The sequence below is a fragment of the Chiloscyllium punctatum genome, chromosome X, assembly GCF_047496795.1.
Source record: "Chiloscyllium punctatum isolate Juve2018m chromosome X, sChiPun1.3, whole genome shotgun sequence".
NCBI lineage: Eukaryota > Metazoa > Chordata > Chondrichthyes > Orectolobiformes > Hemiscylliidae > Chiloscyllium > Chiloscyllium punctatum.
The window spans coordinates 15,412,393-15,432,895 of record NC_092791.1 but is presented as its reverse complement, the minus strand read 5'-3'; the positions used below and the strand labels follow the sequence as shown (position 1 = coordinate 15,432,895).

General features: G+C 43.8%; 1 protein-coding gene across 3 annotated transcripts in view; it reads right to left on the bottom strand.

Moving 5' to 3' along the window:
• The window catches only part of LOC140471104 (tumor necrosis factor receptor superfamily member 26-like), a 43,921-nt gene that overhangs the window by 13,060 nt on the left and 10,358 nt on the right, over positions 1-20,503 (bottom strand). For all 3 annotated transcript variants that reach the window (XM_072566983.1, XM_072566984.1, XM_072566985.1), the window contains exons 3-5: positions 12,286-12,411; positions 8,866-9,015; positions 3,358-3,427 (exon numbers count right to left, since the gene is read on the bottom strand). In XM_072566983.1, the coding sequence (XP_072423084.1) occupies positions 3,358-3,427; positions 8,866-9,015; positions 12,286-12,411 (346 nt within the window). The remainder of the gene's footprint in view (positions 1-3,357; positions 3,428-8,865; positions 9,016-12,285; positions 12,412-20,503) is intronic.

The window sequence follows — 20,503 nt, the reverse complement described above, 5'->3', positions numbered from 1 at the left end:
ACATAGACACATGATCACATTGATGATAAATCTAACCTAGCACACATTTACAATTACAAAACATATTGTTGAATTTTGAGAGTACTAATAGGTTAAGATAGAGAATAAATCTCCTACTACTCTTTTAAACTGAAATTAAAGCTCCTTCGATGCTGTCCCCAGCAAACACTCACAGGACAGGGACAGCATGGGGTTAGATACCAAGAAAACCTCCCTTTAGTCTTAACCGAATGCACAGCTCCCTCTACTATTTTAAACTGAAAGTAGCCTCAACAAACACTCCCAGGACTGATACAGAGTGGGGTTAGATACAGAATAAAGCTCCTTTACAGCAATGAGTTACAAACTCAACCTCAGCCTATTGAGAGTCCCGTGGTCATTTGATAGTTGTCTATTTCCTGCACCTGTAGCCTCTGTGCGAGACTGCTCACATAATAGGTGGGACGAGTGGCTCAGCAGTTAGCACTGCTGCCTCACAGCACCAGGAATCCAGGTTTGATTCCAGCCTCGGGTGACTGTGTGGAGTTTGCACATTCTCCCAGTGTCTGCATGGGTTTCCTCCGGGTGCTCCGGTTTCCTCCCATAGTCCAGGTGGATTAGCCATGGGAAATGTGGGATAGGGTCGAGGGTTGGGTCTGGGTGGGATGCACTTCGAAGGGCTGGTGCAGATTTGATGGACCTAATGACCTCTTTCCACACTGTAGGGATTCTGTGATTCTACCAGGGATTCTATTGATTCTAACAGATTATACTGTACATTTAAATCACTGGTATTGAGCATTGCTCAACAGCAGCCCAAAATACAATACCATGCATGGATTATGGCATACTGCTAGCTAACACACTTGTTTTGAGATTGAAACAGGAAAGAACCATTCATCTCCTTGATCCTGCTCAGCTGTTCACATAGCTATTTCACACAGCTAATATTTTTTCTCAACTCCATTTTTGTTTCCCATCTCTGATAACTTTGCTCAACAAAAAAAGTCTATTGATCTCAGTACTGAAAATCATAATTTGCCCAAATTATTCAGTGTTTTCAGGGAGAAAGTTCCAGCTTTCAGTATTCCAATCTCATAGACAATTTAGTACAGCTCTTTCAAACCAATGGGCTTTCGATATTGTGAACCACACGTCCTACAGGTGTGTTTGTTGACGAAGGGTGTTCTCCGTTGTATCAAGGTGGTAGAAGAACTGTCGGCAGTCCTCTATCCTCTGAGTTAGAAGATCAAAGTTCACGTCTTATTATAGTGACTTTAGCATATTTTGCAGATCAACACTCCCGATACTACATCGACAGTGTTGCACTGCCAAAGGTACCATCTTTCAGAGGAGCCATTAGGCCAAGATATCATTTACTTTTCAGGAGAAAGTGAGGACTGCAGATGCTGGAGATCAGAGTCGAGGGTGTGGTGCTGGAAAAGCACAGCCGGTCAGGCAGCATCCGAGGAGCAGGAGAGCAGAAGCTCTTCCTAACAAAACATTTCCCACATTAAAATACTGTAGTTGATAAAAATCATTTGCTGGCTGCAAAGGTGCTTTGAAATGCAAGTCTCTCTTTCTTTCACTGGGGTAGTGGTGTAATCCTGAAAAGGTGAGTGCAGCCCCGGGAGGTAGGGAGGTGAGTGAGTGAATGGTGTAAGCTTGGAATGGCATGCCTTGGGGTTACAGTTTCTGACCTTCCTTGCTGGACAGCGGCTGTGGACATTTGATAAGGTGAGGCTCAGAGATGACACTGATAACCCATGACTGCAGAAGCATTGCAGACTGTTCTAATTCCTGCTTTCATTATCATGAAGACAGATCAGAACCTCAAAATACTCTGGACATTTTTAACTTTTAATTACAAATTTTTTTTTTAGAAAGGAAAAACGCGAGGATTGCTAAAGACAAGAATAGATGTGGATGTAAATTCAGCATTGTTTCGCAAAGTCCAGTGTGGGACCAATGGAATACCACACCTGCAAAGTATCATGGAAACATCAAATAGACACAACATAAAGACACCATGGAGGGGGGAGGTGGTTATGGCTATCTTACCCCACTCAGCAGAAAACCAACTTGTGCAGATGTTTATGCTTTGTCGTTCCATGAATATCTTTTTAAAAGGGGATAAAAACCAAGGTATTCATGTTACTAGCCTGGGTTCAAGTTAGAATGGGCTTTGAAGGTCAGAGTCAAAGAACCACCCACTAGTCACCGCTGTATTGCAGGTAAAAGTTTGCCGCACTGAGTGCTAGATGCCAACTAGCCAGTCAGAAGGAAAATAGGACAACTCAGTACTGCCAGCCAACCACCATATAAAGGACTTATAGGAATTCAGAATTAAAACAAAAAGGATTTCAATTAACTGTAAAGACAAGAATCCCAAAATGTTCAACTGTCAACATTTTACTTTGTACACTTCACAAATCACCAAGTGAGACGAATCCATGTAACCTTTTAGCCTTTGTCTCATTTTAGACTCACTTTTTTATTCCTAATCTGTGCATATACAAGATGCTATTAATTATTTTCACATTTAGTAAATAAGATTCACTATTTTGTTTAGAAAGCTTGATTAAATTGGTTCCTGTCAAAATATAAATTCATTTGGTCTGGGAAAAAGATACTATCAAACGAGGGGCTCCTTTATAACCTGAGCTTGTTCCAACTGAGAGGGTGGGTGAAAAAAAAAGGTGAGCCAGTTCATTTCTCTTCACCGAAGGAGGTTGATAATTTGGGGCTTCCACATGCAACTGTAGTAACTTGGGAAACATCACTCAGGATCTGGTCAACACACAATTCAGGATCCTGAACTGAAAGGGGATAACAAAGGCTGTCAAAACCCATGCAACTACACATCAATAGGATTTAGCAACTGAGAGAGACAGAGACAGATACCCAGAGTCAATGCCAGCATAGAGAGAGAGTTAGTACCAGAGTCAATGCCAGCACATGGACGGGGGGGGACCCAGAGTTAATGCCGAGAGAGAGAGAGACAGAGAGAGAGAGCGCGAGCGACAGACAGCGAAACATCGAGTGACAGAGAGAGCAAGTGAGCGACAGACAGCAAGAGAGCGAGCGACAAACAGCGAAAAAGCGAGAGCGAGCAATAGAGAGAGAGCGAGAGCGAGTGACAGACAGCGAGAGTGAGAGAGAGCGTGAGAGCGACATAGAGAGAGCAAGCGAGCAAGCAACAGACAGAGCAAGAGAGAGTGAGCGAGAGAGGGAGAGCGAGCGCGAGAAGGCCACAGAGCAACAGAGCGAGAGGGACAGAGCGAAATCTGGTGAAGAGGAAAGACTGATGCTACCAGGACATTGGTAGGCCATATCTGCAAATCTGTTGGAATGAAAGTTATCTCACAGTCAACTCACCCTGTCCCTTCTTCAGGTAAAATACTCCCAGTTTCTTGACGGCGGCACTCTGTGTCTTTCCTGTAAGCTCCTGAGGAACAAGGTTTGAGCAGTCAGTTCTTACAATGAGTGCTTATCACAGTTCTAGTCTGAGTTGCAATGACAAACACTGAGCAGTAGAGATCCCAGTTATGTACACTCCTGACCTCACTTTCATAAGATTGTAATAGGATTATAATACGCAGGATTGGCCATTTAGCCACTTCAGGCTGCACTACATTTTAACACAATCATGGCTGGTCTGATCATGTCCCTGACTCCATTTTTCTACCCAATGTCTATCCCATAACCCTTTACTCCACTGTCGATCAGAAAACTGTCAAACCCAGCTCTGAATCTATTCAATGATCCAGCCTCAACCACTCTCTTCAAATGGATTCCATTGACTAACGACCTTATGAGAAAATAAATTTCACCTCCTCTCCATCCTAACTGGGAGAACATTCATTTTTAAACTACGTCCCCCAGTTCTAGATACCCATGCATGGAGAAATACCTTCTTGGCATCTATCCGGTCAAGTTCCTTCAAGGTCTCAAGATTTCAATTAAATCCCATTCATTCTTCTAAACGGCAATGAGTATCAGCAAATACCCCATTTGTAACAAATTTGTAAGGAGATTTCAGTTATCTGTAAGAATAATAGGGTGGTTATGGTAGGGGACTTTAACTTTTCAAACATAGACTGGGACTGCCATAGTGTTAAAGGTTTAGATAGAGAGGAATTTGTTAAGTGTACAAGAAAGTTTTCTGAGTCAGTATGTGGATGTACCTACTAGAGAAGGTGCAAAACTTGACCTACTCTTGGGAAATAAAGCAGGACAGGTGACTGAGGTGTCAGTGGGGGACCACTTTGGGGCCAGCGACCATTACTCTATTAGATTTAAAATAGTGATGGAAAAGGATAGGCCAGATCTAAAAGTTGAAGTTCTAAATTGGAGGAAGGCTAATTTTGATAGTATTAGGCAAGAACTTTCAAAAGCTGATTGGGGGCAGATGTTCGCAGGTAAAGGGACGGCTGGAAAATGGGAAGCCTTCAGAAATGAGATAACAAGAATCCTGAGAAAGTATATTCCTGTCAGGGTGAAAGGAAAGGCTGGTAGGTGTAGGGAATACTGGATGGCTAGAGAAATTGAGGGTTTGGTTAAGAAAAAGAAGAAAGCATATGTCAGGTATAGACAGGATAGATCGAGTGAATCCTTAGAAGAGTATTAAGGCAATAGGAATGTACTTAAGAGGGAAATCAGAAGGGTAAAAACAGGGACATAAGATAGCTTTGGCAAAGAGTGTTAAAGAGAATCCAAAGGGTTTATTACAAATATATTAAGGACAAAAGGGTAACTAGGGAGAGAATAGGGCCCCTCAAAGATCAGCAAGGCGGCCTTTGTATGGATCCGCAGCATTTGAGGGGAGATACTAAACAAGTATTTTGCATCAGTGTTTACTGTGGAGAAGGACATGGAAGATATAGAATGTAGGGAAATAGATGGTGACATCTTGCTAAATGTCCAGATTACAGAGGAGGAAGTGCTGGATGTCTTGAAACACATAAAAGTGGATAAATCCCCAGGACCTGATCAGGTGTACCTGAGAACTCTGTGGGAAGCTAGAGAAGTGATTGCTGGGCCTCTTGCTGAGATATTTGTATCATCGATAGCCAGAAGACTAGAAGTTGGCTAACGTGGTACCATTATTTAAGAAAGGTGATAAAGGACAAGCCAGGGAACTATAGACCGGTGAGCCTGACGTCGGTGGTGAAGAGGGAAATGGCAAGGGGCAGAGTGACACTGGGCACATGGACACACAAGATGGCCGCTGAGCCATCAGTTGGCCTACTTGACACACAAGATGGCCGCAGGATCACAATATGGAGAGAAACAGCAGAGCAGCTACAGACACTGCATGGGGCCACCAGGATGCCAGCACAATGCATTCACAACCCAGTTTCGGGTGGGTGGAGAAGAGAATACACGAGTAACAAACACTGCCCGCTGAAGTGTCTGGGTCCAGCCAACACCTCTTACAGAAATGCTAACAGCCTGATACAGACTCAATACGAAATGCTAATAGCCAGGGCTGCAGTAATCGTCCTTCTCAGGGAGAGCGATTGGCACCCATTACTACAGCAATGGATTTCCATGCACACATCGAAACTGACAATGTCTAAACTGAAACTGACAATTACCATGTGAAAATTAACAAAGGCTGCACTGGAACTGACAAAGACTGTATCAAAACTACCAGCGATTCTGCAACGAAACATGGCTTGTTTATGGCAAAGAAAATAATCTCATTATTGACCTATCGTATCACTAGATGTATAAAAGTTTCTTGACATGTGCTCCGGATCAAGAGAAGACTCGTAGCTGACCACTGTGCTGTTGGTGTCTTTCTCACCCCGGAGCAATAAACACTGTCATTGAATCCAGATTCTGACTCAGAGACTAGTGTTTTTCCCCAGAACAGTGGGAGAAAATCCTGAGGGACAGGATTTACACGTATTTGGAAAGGCAAGGACTGATTAGGGATAGTCAACATGGCTTTGTGCGTGGGAAATCATGTTTCACAAACTTGATTGAGTTTTTTGAAAAAGTAACAAAAAGAGGATTGATGAGGGCAGAGCGGTGGATGTGATCTATATGGACTTCAGTAAGGCGTTCAACAAGGTTCCCCATGGGAGACTGGTTAGCAAGGTTAGATCTCATGGAATACAGGGAGAACTAGCCAGTTGGATACAGAACTGGCTCAAAGGTAGAATACCTGGTGGTGGAGGGTTGTTTTTCAGACTGGAGGCCTGTAACCAGTGGAGTGTCACAAGGATCGGTGCTGGGCCCTCTACTTCTTTTCATTTATATTAGTAACTTGGATTAAACATAGGAGGTATAGTAGGTAAGTTTGCAGATTACACCAAAATTGGAGGCATAGTGGACAGCTAAGAAGGTTACCTCAGATTACGACGGGATCTTGACCAGATGGCCAATGGGCTGAGGAGTGGCAGATGGGAGTTTCATTCAGAATAATGTGAGGTGCTGCATTTTGGAAAGGAAATATTAGCAGGGCTTATACACTTAATGGTAAGGTCCTAGGGAGTGTTGCTGAACAAAGAGACCTTGGAGTGCAGGTTCATAGCTCCTTGAAAGTAGTGTCGCAGGTAGATAGGATAGTGAAGAAGGCATTTGATATGCTTTCCTTTATTGGTCAGAGCATTGAGTATAGGAGTTGGGAGGTCATGTTGCGGCTGTATAGGATTTGGTGGGTTCGGCCACTTTTGGAATATTGCATGCAATTCTGGTCTCCTTCCTGTCGGAAAGATGTTGTGAAAGTCAAAAAGGTTCAGAAAAGGGATTTACAAAGACGTTGCCAGGGTTGGAGGATTTGAGCTATAGGGAGAGGTTGAATAGGCTGGGGCTGTTTTCCCTGGAGTATCGGAGGCTGAGGGGTGACCCTATAGAGGTTTACAAAATCATGAGGGGCATGGATAGGATAAATAGACAAAGTATTTTCCCTGGGGTGGGGGAGTCCAGAACTAGAGGGGCATAGGTTTAGGGTGAGAGGGGAAAGATATAAAAGGGACCTAAGGGGCAACCTTTTCACGCAGAGGGTGGCATGTGTATGGAATGAGCTGCCAGAGGAAGTGGTGGAGGCTGGTACAATTACAACATTTAAAAGGCATTTAGATGGGTATATGAATAGGAAGGGTTTGGAGGGATATGGGCCGGGTGCTGGCAAATGGGACTAGATTAGTTTGGGATATCTGGTCGGCATGGACGGGTTGGACTGAAGTGTCTGTTTCCATGCTGTACATCTCTATGACTCTATAACTATGACCACCTTAGTGAGAGATTCCAGCAATTTCCAGCAATTTCCCTATTTTTCTACCTCCCCTTTCTTAACAATTGAAAACTTCCATTCACTCGGACTGTTCCAGAATCTAAGCAGTTTTGGAAAATCATAGTCAGTGCATCCATTACCTTTGCAGCTCTCTCTCTCCCTTACAGCCCTAGGAGGCAAGGCACAAGGCCCTGGGAATTTGTTTGATTTAAGTCAGGATTTATTTCTGTGGTACCTTTCTCTTTAAGAAAACTCTTAAGTTTCTCACTCTTATTAGACTCTTGGTCCACCCTCTCCTTTAAGCCTTGGTTTTGTCTCTTGAAGACAGACAAAATATTTGTACAGAATTTCTGCAGTCATTTCCCAAATTAATTTTGATTGCTTTTACATCCAAGGGACCACCATTTGCTTTTGTTATTCTTCTCCATTGAATACAAGATCTTGCAATCTGTTTGTTGATTTTTGACTCATTTACTTTCAGTCTACTTTCTTCTCCTTTGTTAGTTATTTGATCACCTTTTGCTGGTTTCTAAAACTCTTCCATTCGTTCATCAGGGCTTACTCCTCTTCCTGGCAATATTCTGAAATTTCTCTTCTCAGTTAATGCTAACATTAGCCTCAATAATTAGTCACGGATGGATCGCTTTCAACGAGGAGTTCTTCGATCACAATGAAATGTATATTCCTGGAGAACTGTCAAAGATTTCTTTAAATATTCATCATTGCTAATTTACCAACATTTCAATCTAAATTCAGAGTCATCGTTATGGGTGGAATGAAAATAAAGAGAAGAACTGAAGACTATAGTAAATATTATGAACACCTCCCTCCGACAGCAGCTCTTTGCTGCAATTATATGAACTAGTGACAAGGAGACAATTCGGAGAAGGTTCACCAGGACGATCCCTGTGAGGGAGGGATTGTCTTATGAGCAAAGGCTAAACAGGTTGGGACTTGACTCACTGGAGTTAAGAAGGATAAGAGGTGAGATCATTGACAGGATTCTTCAGGGGCTCGGTCAGGGTAAACACAGAGAATGGTTCCTCTCATAGGAGAATCTAGGACCAGAGGGCACAATCTCAGAATAAAAGAGCACCAATTTAGTAACGAGATGAGGAGAAAGTCCTTGTCTCACAGCGTTGAGTGTCTTTGGAACTCCTTGCCACAGAGCTGTGTCTTTGTGTACATTTTAGGCTGAGATAAATACATTTTGGATTAGTTGGGGAACCAACTGATGTGGTTGTGGCAGGAAAGTGGGTGTGTGGTCTCACGGGGAAGAGAGAAGTGACTGACAGAGTGAGGGTAGGAGGCAGAATTGACAGATAGAGTGAGAAGTGGACATGCTGACAGCATTCTTTGTGCTGAAGCTGTGCTGCAATTTCGGACCATCAGATCCTGGTGATGGTTTTGCAATGAATTTTAATGTGCTGTGGCACATACCAACACATTATGTAGTTACCTTGATGCCAGTCTGCTTGGATAGATATCCATGAATAAATGTGAATGGGGAGTCAATTGGCACTCCCTTGGCAATCAGTTACAGAGTCAGTGTGCACTGATATGCTAAGCTATTTGAGCTTGTGAATGTTTTCAAATTCATTGATGTAATTAGATAAAACTCGGGTCACAGTATATCTCACCTTTGCTCACCACCTCCTCCCCTGGTGGACAGGTTCTGTGTTTTGTACACTTCTCACAGCCATCAACAGTGATGTTCTCGCAGTGGAAACCTTCCAAGCAGTCACAAATCGTATTGCGTTTAACCGTACATGGTATGACTGGAAACGTCCCTGTATAGCACCAAACAACAAGATTCTTGTTAATATTTTGGGGTTGGTTTTACACTTGCTCTAATTGGCAGTGGCAACCTCCAATTCAGTTAGGTGGATTTAACAGAGTGGCTGGCTCTCCTACAGGGTCTCATCACAAAGAAACATGAAGGGGAGGCTGAGCCCATTTCACACAAATCATCTACAGGACCCAGTTGAGATTTTAAGATACAAAATGTTCAGTATTGTTGTTCTACAGTCTCTAATAAATGTAATACAACTCAAAAATTGCTCTGATACACTCAGCATTAACAGAGCTCAGTGACCGCACTATGTACCAGTACCATAACTTCTCTAATGCAGTAATTTCAAACTGTTTAACTAATTTATTTTGTACCTGTTATGTTGCAGTTAGGTCTGTGCACAGATAAAATGCTCAGATAGGACAGGGAGAATGGCTACTGTACAGGAGGAGACCATTTGACCCATTGTGTGCATGCTCCCAGCAAGCACAATTCAGCTAGTCCCATTCCCCAACTTCCTGCTAACCTTTCCTCTTCAGGTATTTAATCAAACGCCTTTTTGAAAGCCACAACTGAGTATGTCTCTATTTCCCATCGCAGGCAGTGCACTCCAGATCTTAACCACTGTCTACATTAAAAAGATTTTCCTCATGCTGCTTCTGGTTATTTTACCATTGACCAGGTCCTCAATCAATCATTCTGCCAACAGGGACAACTGCCCTAAAACTATTTAGATCTGTCATGATTTTGGACACTGGAAAGACAGCACCTCTGTTCAAGAAAGAAGAGAAACAGAAAGCAGGAAACTAAATCAGCCAATTAACCCAACATCTGTCATTGGGAAAATACTGGAATCCGTTATTAAAGCAGCAGCAGGATCTGTAGAAAATCACAATGCAATAAGAAGAGTCACGGCAGGGTTTTGTGAAAGGAAAATAAATTCTGTTTCATAAAATCTGTTAGAATTCTTTGAGGATGTAATAAACAGGGCAGATCAAAGGAAACCTTAGATGGAGTGCATTCAGATTTCCAAAAAATCATTCAATAAGGTTACAACAGGTTAGCTGTTTTTCAGGATGTCCAAGAATGTAGGGAGGCTGTGGAGAAGGTAGCACTGACAGGGAATACTTGCGGACACCGAGATGGGCTCAAGTGTGTATACTTCAACGCAAGGAGTATCAGAAATAAGGTGGGTGAACTTAAGGCGTGGATCGGTACTACGATGTTGTGGCCATCACGGAAACGTGGATAGAAGAGGGACAGGAATGGTTGTTGGAGGTTCCTGGTTACAGATGTTTCAGTAAGATTGGATTTTAATAAGGCATTTGATAAGGTTCCCCATGGTAGGCTTATGTGGAAAGTCAGGAGGCATGGGATAGTGGGAAGTTTGGCCAGTTGGATAGAGAACTGGCTAACCGGTCGAAGTCAGAGAGTGGTGGTAGATGGTAAATATTCAGCCTGGAGCCCAGTTACAAGTGGAGTTCCGCAGGGATCAGTCCTGGGTCCTCTGCTGTTTGTAATTTTTATTAATGACTTGGAAGAGGGAGTCGAAGGGTGGGTCAGTAAATTTGCAGACGATACGAAGATTGGTGGAGTTGTGGATAGTGAGGAGGGCTGTTGTCGGCTGCAAAGGGACTTAGATATGATGCAGAGCTGGGCTGAGCAGTGGCAGATGGAGTTCAACCCTGTCAAGTGTGAGGTTGTCCATTTTGGAAGGACAAATAAGAATGCGGAATACAGGGTTAACGGTAGGGTTCTTAGTAAGGTGGAGGAGCAGAGGGATCTTGGGGTCTATGTTCATAGCTCTTTGAAAGTTGCCACTCAGGTGGATAGAGCTTGTAAGAAGGCCTACGGTGTATTAGCATTCATTAGCAGAGGGATTGAATTCAAGAGTCGTGAGGTGATGCTGCAGCTGTACAGGACCTTGGTAAGGCCACATTTGGAGTACTGTGTGCAGTTCTGGTCACCTCACTTTAGGGAAGATGTGGAAGCTTTGGAGAGGGTGCAGAGGAGATTTACCAGGATGTTGCCTGGAATGGAGAATAGGTCGTACGAGGATAGGTTGAGAGTGCTAGGCCTTTTCTCATTGGAACGGAGAAGGATGAGGGGTGACTTGATCGAGGTTTATAAGATGATCAGGGGAATAGATAGAATAGACAGTCAGAGACTTTTTCCCCGGGTACAACAGTGTGTTACAAGGGGACATAAATTTAAGGTGAAGGGTGGAAGGTATAGGGGGGATGTCAGGGGTGGATTCTTTACCCAGAGAGTGGTGGGGGCATGGAATGCGCTGCCTGTGGGAGTGGCAGAGTCTGAATCATTGGTGACCTTTAAGCGGCAATTGGATAGGTACACGGATAGGTGCTTAAGCTAGGACAAATGTTCGGCACAACATCGTGGGCCAAAGGGCCTGTTCTGTACTGTATTGTTCTATGTTCTAGAACTAACATGAAAGAAAGAACTGGGATAAATGGATCATCCTTATATTGGTCAACTGTACTTAGTGAGACACCACAGGAATCAGAGCTAGAGCCTCAAATATTTACAATCTATATTCGTGATTTAGATGAAGGAACTCAGTATATTTTAACCAGGTTGCTGTGGATACCAAGTTAGGTAGGAAAGGAAGTTGGAAAAGGGATGCTCAAAGATTGGTGTGAGTGGAATGGGTTTCAGTTCATGGGGCACTGACCCCAGGCCTTGGGTAGTAGGAAGCTACTCTGGTGGGATGGGCTTCACTTGAACTGCTGGGACCAGTGTCCTGGCAAATTGCATTACAATGGCTATCTACAAAGTTTTTAACTAGTTGGGAGGGCGGAGGAGGAAAGTAAGCTTACAAAACAAGATGATATAGCAGTATCACAGGACAGCTATTTGGTCAAATTGGGATTTTATACATTTAGTGATAGTTGTGGGAAAATGGGGCATGATTACTGGTGCAATCTTTCCAGTTAAATTGTGATACCCTCATTATTCCTTCAGTATGCTTGGATGTATCTCAATAGATTTGTTCTCAATCCATTGAAATTGGCCCTCCTCCAATTACCTAGCTTTACTCTGGATTACTTGTTCTCCTCTTCCATAACCAACCTAAAAACTTTATGACACCATGATGTCTGCCTCTTAAGTGTTCCCTTACTTGAACTACCTCATTGCCCAGAATCAGATCCAGCACTTTCTCCTGCCTTATTGGACCAGAAATAGATTCATGTAGAAAATTCTGAACACCAGGAGTGCTTCCCCAGATATCCTATCTCATTTTGCTCACCTTCTGCACAAGACCTGCATGTCTTACAATCGTCATCTCCATTGAAACTATCTTGATAGGTTTTGTCAGCACATGAATGGCATTCTGTGCCACTAGTCGATGTACAATGTCCATTTACTCGCTGACCTAGGAAAGAAGAATAAGGTTACAAGCTATTAAGCTCCAACAAAGGAGTGTTCTACAAAGGAAACCCACAAATGTTGCATATCTGTAGGACTGAGAGCAAAGGGCAGCAGGTAGAATGTGTATGTGTTCCTCACTGTAAACATTATTTTTAAAAGCTTTGCTTGGATGTCTCCAAGCACTATTATCGTGTCTTAACTGGCTGGTTTACTGGGCATTGAGTCAGGAGTCATCTAATTCTGGCAGACAGGATTAAAGGAAAGCACCATGGCATTTTATAAGTATATATAAAGCAAGGGGATTACCAGGGAAATAATGGAGCCTATTACAGACCGTGCATGGAACTGGAGGATGGTCTTAAATGACTATTTCCCACCTGCACTCACGAAGGAGAAAGATATTTTTATAATATATTTTTATTAAGAAAAAACAGATTTTTAAACATAACAAATATAGTACAAAACTAAACCCAAATAATAAAAAAAAAATTCCCCAACCCACCCTCCTTTACGAATGTATAAACATAAATAGAGAAGTATAAAATTAACAAAAACCTAAACTAGCTATTTAGCTAACTAAATAAATACCTAACAACAAACAAATAAATAGTAATTACTCAGCCCAGCCAAACAAAACACTCATACATTCACAGTTCCTCCTCCCTGGATATTGACTAATGAAACACAATCATTAACGCTATATAAAAGCCCTTGTTGGTGTGGCAGATAAATCTGTGTCCAGGTATTTCAAAAAAGGGTTGCCATGTCTTGTAAAAATTCTCAGTTTTGTGGTGTACCATATTTGTGAGAAAATCCAGAAAATTGCTCCATAACAATCTTCCGCCAACCCGACAGGCCTGGGGGGGTTTTCGGATAACCAACCGAGCAAGATATTCTTCCTTGCACAGAATATAAGAATATTGAAAAGTTTTTTCTTATATGCATCTGCAGGAAATACAATGGGTAGGCCCAAAAGGAGAGAAATAGGGTCCTTCTCCACCCCTACACCTAAAATCCTCTCCATTACACTCGCCACAGCGCTCCAATACGTTTGAAGCCTGTCACAAGACCAAAGACAATGGGTAAGAGTGCCCATGCAGACCTTGCACTTGGGACATGCTGAAGATACCCCTGGTTTAAATTTTGACAAATGGTCTGGGGCTAAGTGGACCCTGTGGAGAATCTTCAGCTGTAAAGCATGGGTCCTATTGCAAATTGATATCTTCCTTGCATTCTCCCAAATATCCTCCCATGCCTCTGAACAAACTTCAACACCCAGCTCTCTTTCCCACATCTTGCAGAGTCGATCAGACTCATCTGAGTGGCACCCCCCAATTGGTGATATAGAGTACTGACAGAGAGTGTACTCTTAGCCCTTAGTACCCCTCTTTCTATGTCAGATTTGTAGGGATCAGTCAAGAGTGTGGTCTTTTTTTGAATAATATCCCTAACTTGAAAATAAACGAAAGAGGTCTCTATTAGGTAACTCGTACTTCTGTACTAACTGATTGAAGGACATCATTATGTCTCCCTCAAATAAGTCACCCATGCAAGATACATCCCTAGCTGCCCCAATGTTTAAATCCTGAATCTATCATACCTGGTTGAAAACCCAGCATACCCACTAAAGGTGTAAACAAAGATGTTTTGCCAATATTACCTTCCCTCTGCCAAATTGCCCTCCATGCTTTAACAGTATTGATGACTATTGGGTTATGGCAATATTCCCTAACTGTCCTCACCTTGTCCAAAAACAGCAAATTGGTAAGGGGGCACCTTGCCTGGGAGACTTCGATATCTAGCCATATTGAAAGAGGGTCCCCACAAAGCCAATCACTCGCATAGGTCAAAAGCGAGCTTAATTGGTAATTTTTAATGTCCGGAAGGTCTACTCCCCCAATCTGAGAGGCAACTGCAGTTTGGCTAATTTAATGAGGGGCCGTTTACGGTGCCAGACGGTGCTGAACCAACCATTCAATCTCCTGAGTGTTTGTTTATTGAAAATCAGGGGTAGCATCCGTATAGGGTATAGCAAACGAGGGAGAATATTCATCTTAATAAGCACTATCCAACCCAACCATGAGACTTAAAGTGCCTCCCATCTTTGGAGATCTTGTTCAATTTTTTCAAATAATTGAGTAAAATTGGCTTTGAACAGCCAATCCAGAACTGGAGTAATTAATATGCCCAAATACACAAAACCCCCCTGTGACCACCTAAATGGGAATCTATTGTCACTCTCAAGAGCCAACTCTTTCGTAAGACCACCCATAGGCATAGCCTCTGATTTAGCAAAATTAATCTTATACCCTGAAAAAGTGCTAAACGCGTGAATGCATTGTATCAGGCAAGGCACTGAAACTGCTGGATTTGTCAAGAAAATTAGAACATCATCTGCATACAGCGAGATCTTATGTAATTTTGACCCAACTTCTGGAGCTGATATATTGAGATCCCCACGAATGGCCTCCACCAATGGTTCAATCACCAAAGTAAAAAGTAATAGTGAAAGGGGACAGCCCTGCCGGCTACCCCGAGAAATATTAAAATTGCTTGATTATACCCCGTCGGTAATGATCACCGCGAGAGGTGCACTGCAGTGAACCGTTACCCATCTTATGAAAACTTTGCCCAGACCAAACCGGTCTAGAGTATAGAAAAGGTACAGCCACTTAACTCGGTCAAATGCCTTCTCTGCATCTAAAGAAATCACCAATCCCTGTATTGACTGCTGTTGGCATGCTTGAATTACGTTAAGCAGCCTCCTAACGTTATTGGAGGATCTGCAACCTTTTATGAAGCCTGTCTGATCCTCTTTAATAATAGAGGGTAACACAGCCTTAATGTGAGAGCCTTAGAGAGGATCTTACAAGTCCACATTTAAGAGCGAGATGGGCCTGTACGAAGCACAGCCTTCCGGATCCTTCCCTTTTTTAAAGGATAAGTGAAATATTGGCCTCTCTCAGAGATAGTGGGAGACAATCATGACTGTATGAATCATTAAACATATTCAGCATTGGGCCTGACAGTATACTTATAAATTCCTTATAGAATTCACTGGGAAGTCTGTCAGGACCGGGCACCTTTCCACTCTGAAGCTGCCTCACAGCTTCCTGCACTTCTTGCTCTGATAATGGGGCATTGAGAAAGGACTGTTGTTCAGGAGTCACACCCGGGAGCTTCAGATCTCTAAAAAAGGATTCCATTTTGGCCTGCCCCTCCACACAATTCTCAGATTGATATAACTTAGAGTAGAATCTCTGGAACGCCACATTAATCTTTTTAGAATCACATGTTAGGTTCCCAGACCCTTCCCTAATCGCCGTAATGGTTTGTGGGGCACTTCTCTTTCTGGCAAGGTATGCTAAGTATTTGCCTGGCTTGTCACCATGCTCGTATAACCTTTGCTTTGCAAAAGCCAGCTCCTTCTTTGCCGTCTGCGTGAGCACGGAATTTCGTGCAGACCACAGTGCTGTAATCCTCTGTAGTTTGACCAACAAGGGTCTGTCAAAATAGGCCTTCTCGGCTGCCTTCAACCGTTCTTCAAGGAGACGTTGCTGCTCACCCTTCTGCCACTTACTACTGGTGGAATATGAAATAACTAACCCTCTGGCATAAGCTTTGGCAGTTTCCCAGAGATCAGATGAGCTATCAACCGAGCCTATGTTGATGTCTAGGAAAGCCCGAAATTCCTGAGAGAAATACTCCACAAACGTACTGTCCATGAGAATAAAGGGGTCCATTCGCCAGTGCCTTGAATCCACTGTAACATCCTTAATCTTAACCATGAGGTACACTGGAGCATGATCAGAGATGGCAATATTACCAATCGCACAGGATGCCACCAGATCCAGGGTTACCGCAGGGGTGAGAGAAAAAAAAACAATCCTCGTGTGATATCTATGCGGATTGGAGAAAAACGTGAAATCCCTACTTGTAGAGTGGAGACACCTCCAGGCGTCCACCAACCCTAATTCTCCACACAAACCCAATAACTGTTTAGTTTGTACAGAGGGTATCGAGTGACCTTTAGGCAACCTGTCTACTGTAGGGTCCATGAGGCAGTTAAAATCTCCCCCTATAATGATGTGCCGAGACTTGAGACTTATCAGTTTAGAAAAAGCATCTACCAAGAATTTAAGAGGATGAGCTGGGGGACAATAAACATTTAAAATGCCATATTCTTCCCTATTTATCAAGGCTTTAAGAATTACAAACCTCCCGTATGTGTCTTTAACATAGTCCAAAAATTTAAATGAGAGATTTTTCCTAACCAATATAGCCACTCCACTACTTCTGGATGAAAAATAAACTCAGTCAAAGCCATTCTGCTGTAATTTCAGATGCTCCTTGTCATCCAAATGTGTCTCCTGTAACAAAGCAATATTCTACTTCTCCTTTCTAAGACTCAAGAGTACCTTCTTCCTCTTAATTGGTGAGTGACTTCCCTTGATATTCCAGGTAAACCATTTAATCAAATCATTAGCCATAATCTTCTGCAATTACATTTAAATTCCAGAGAGGAGGAACCCGAACCACAAATTGCTGAGCCTTAGTGTCACATGGTCCACCAAATATAAAAACTACATAAACTAAAACCACTACATTTAACAAACATACAAAATTATTAAAAAATAATAAACAACAAAAACCAAAAAAACAAACCAACATATAAAGTGCCAATAGTGCTGAGGAGGGAAACTCACCCCCTGCCCGGAGGGGGCAACTACCCATCCCGAACTGCCCATCAATAGGCATCTAACTATCTCAACCACCTTCACTTCTCCCAGCTAGAGCCGCATCGCAAGCACAAGCTAAAAGGAATAAACACCCCATAGAATATCAATATGAATTAAAAAAACATTCTTTTATCAATAAAAGGGGGAATAAATACCCCACCCATCCTTTGGTATGTCCTAACTTAGAAATTTAAAATGTACATCTTAACCTCCGCCAGACATAGTTTGAACCAAATTATTATCAATAGAGGAATAAAAGAGGGGAAAAAAAAACAAAGCTCCAACCGGATTTCCACCATTTCTTTTACAGAATGATAAACGCATACCCAAGCAACGATATTTATACATACTACAGTTGTTTAAATTAGGTTAGTTTGTCCACAAAGTCTCTTGTCTTCTCCGAGGTGTCAAAGAGATGCATGTATCCATCTAAGGTGATCCGAAGCACTGCCGGATATCTCAGGGAGTACTGAATCCCAAGCTCCTTCAATCTTCTCTTGACACCATCATACAATTTTCGTTTCTGGATCAATGCCTCTGAAAAGTCCTGAAAAAACATGATCTTAGACCCCTCGTAAATTAGGGCCTTTGGATCCTTCCCCTGGAGTCTGGAAGCCTCCATGACTCTCTCCTTATCCCGGTAATGATGGAACCGCACCAGGAAAGGACGAGGGCGTTGACCCAGAGCCGACCTCCGCGCTGCGACCCGGTGAGCCCTCTCTATCTTCAATCCTCTCATGTCAGTCTCCAAGTCAAGGAATTTCGGAAGCCAGTCTTCAACAAATTCCGCAGGCCGCTGACCTTCCTTACCCTCGGGCAGACCAAGTGTTTTTTCTCCTGCCCCTGTTTTCAAGATCATCCACTTGGTCACGCAAATTACAAACCTGCGATTTCAGGGCTTGGATCTCTTCCTTAAATGAACTGGTATCAGCTTCCACCACTGTGACCCGGTGCTTCACCTCATCCATCCTCTTCTCCAGGTCTCCCAGCTGCTGCTCATGCTTCTGCAGCATGAGAGAGACTGGAGCCAACTTCTCTTCAATTGGTTTCCCCAACATCTTGCGAGATTTCGAGAGCTGGTTCACCAGGTCCTGGAGAGTAATCGGCTCCGAGGCTGCTGCAGGCTGAGCTGCAGGCCCGGCCTCGGATGCTCCTCCTCCCTTTTTAGGCATTTCTGGACAGCTGAAAATACAGGTCAGTCAATTTTTAAATGTTTCTTGGGGCTCCACAATCTTTCCAACGCCCCAAGAAATCCTGATGACCTGGGTTGGATGGGTTAAAGGACCGTCCTGTTCCTGCTGCGATGCAAAGCTCTGCAGTGTGATCTTCTCAGATCGCTGCCATCTTAGATCCCCAGAAAGATATTTTTAGATTAGATTCCCTACAGTGCAGAAACAGGCCCTTCGGCACAACAAGTCCACACCGACCCTGTGAACAGTAACCCACCCAGACCCATTCCCCTATTCCCTACTAATGCGCCTAGCACTATGGGCAATTTAGCATGGCCAATTCACCTGACCTGCACATCTTTGGACTGTGGGAGGAAACCGGAGCACCCGGGGGAAACCCACACAGACACGGGGAGAATGTGCAGACAGTTGCTCAAGGCTAGAATCGAACCTGGGTCCCTGGCGCTGCGAGGCAGCAGTGCTAACCACTGATCCACCATGCCGCTGGGGATTTCAGTTAGGACAGTGAGGTTCTAGAACATGATTAATATTAGGTACGGGCATAAAGGTGCATAAATCCCCAAGGTTGCTATGGGAGGCAAGGGAGGAGATTGCTGGAGATATTTAATACTTTGCTGGCCACAGGTGAAGTGCTGAATGACTGGAGGATAGCTAATGTGGTTCCTTCGTTCAAGAAGGGCAGCAGGGATAGGCCAGGTAATCACAGATCAGTTAGTGTGATGTCAGTGGGAGAGAAATTAGTGAAAAAAGATTCTGTCGGACAGGTTTAATTAATTTGAAAGGCAGGGATTGATCAGGGATAGTCAGCACAGATTTGTTGAAGAGAGATCCTGGCTGACAAATGTAATCCAGTTTTTTGAAAAGGTGACTACATAGTGATGACAGTAGTGCAGTTGATGTGGTTTACATGGAATTCTGAAGGCCTTTGACAAGGTCCCACATTGAAGACTGATCCAAAATTCTGGATTAGAGTGGTGCTGGTAAAGCACAGCAGTTCAGGCAGCATCTGAGGAGCAGGAAAATCGACGTTTTGGGCAAAAGCCCTTCATTAGGAATAGAGGCAGAGTTCCTGAAGGGTGGAGAGATAAATGAGAGGAGGGTGGGGAGAAAGTAGCATAGAGTACAATAGGTGAATGGGGGAGGGGATGGAGGGGATAGGTCAGGGAGGAGGGTGGGGGAAGGTAGCAAAGAGTACAAGGAGTGAATGGGGGTGGGGATGGAGGTGATAGGTCAGAGAGGAGGATGGACTGGATAGGTGGGAAGGAAGATAGGCTGGTAGGACAGGTCATGGGGACAGTGCTGAGCTGGAAGTTTGGAACTGGTGAGAGGTGGGGGAAGGGGAAATGAGGAAACTGATGAAGTCCACATTGATGCCCTGGGGTTGAAGTGTTCTGAGGCGGAAGATGAGACGTTCTTCCTCCAGGCGTCAGCAGTGAGGGAGCGGTGATGGAGGCCCAGGACCTCCATGTCCTCGGCTGAGTGGGGGGGGGGGGGAAAAGAGTTGAAATGTTGGGCCACAGGGCGGTGTGGTTGATTGGTGCGGGTGTCCCGGAGATGTTCCCTTAAGCGCTCTGCTAGGAAGCGTCCAGTCTCCCCAATGTAGAGGAGACCGCATCGGGAGCAACGGATACAATAAATGATATTAGTGGATGTGCAGGTAAAACCTTGATGGATGTGGAAGGCTCCTTTAGGGCCTTGGATAGAGGTGAGGGAGGAGGTGTGGGCGCAGGTTTTGCAATTCCTGCAGTGGCTGGGGAAAGTGCCAGAATGGGAGGGTAGGTTGTTGGTGGGGGGGGGGGGGGGGCATGAACCTGACCAGGTAGTCACGGAGAATTCAATGTTCATCACTAGAAGGATTTGTACCCATGCCCTCAGGGAATTGAGCTCAGCCTCTTGATTACTTGCCCAGCTACATTAGCACAGTGCCACCACCGTTTTTACCAGGCTGATCCAAAAGGTTAGAGTCCATTGGATCAAAGGCAAGTTGGCAAGCTGGATCTAAAATTGGTTTGCAAATAGGAGGCAAAAGGGTGACTGTGGAGGGTTGCTTTCATGATTGGAGACCTGCGAACTGCAGCGTGCCACAGAGATCAGTCCTAGGACCCTTGCTGGTTGTTATGTATGTTAACAACTTGGATGTAAGTGTGGCAGGTATAATTAGGTTTGC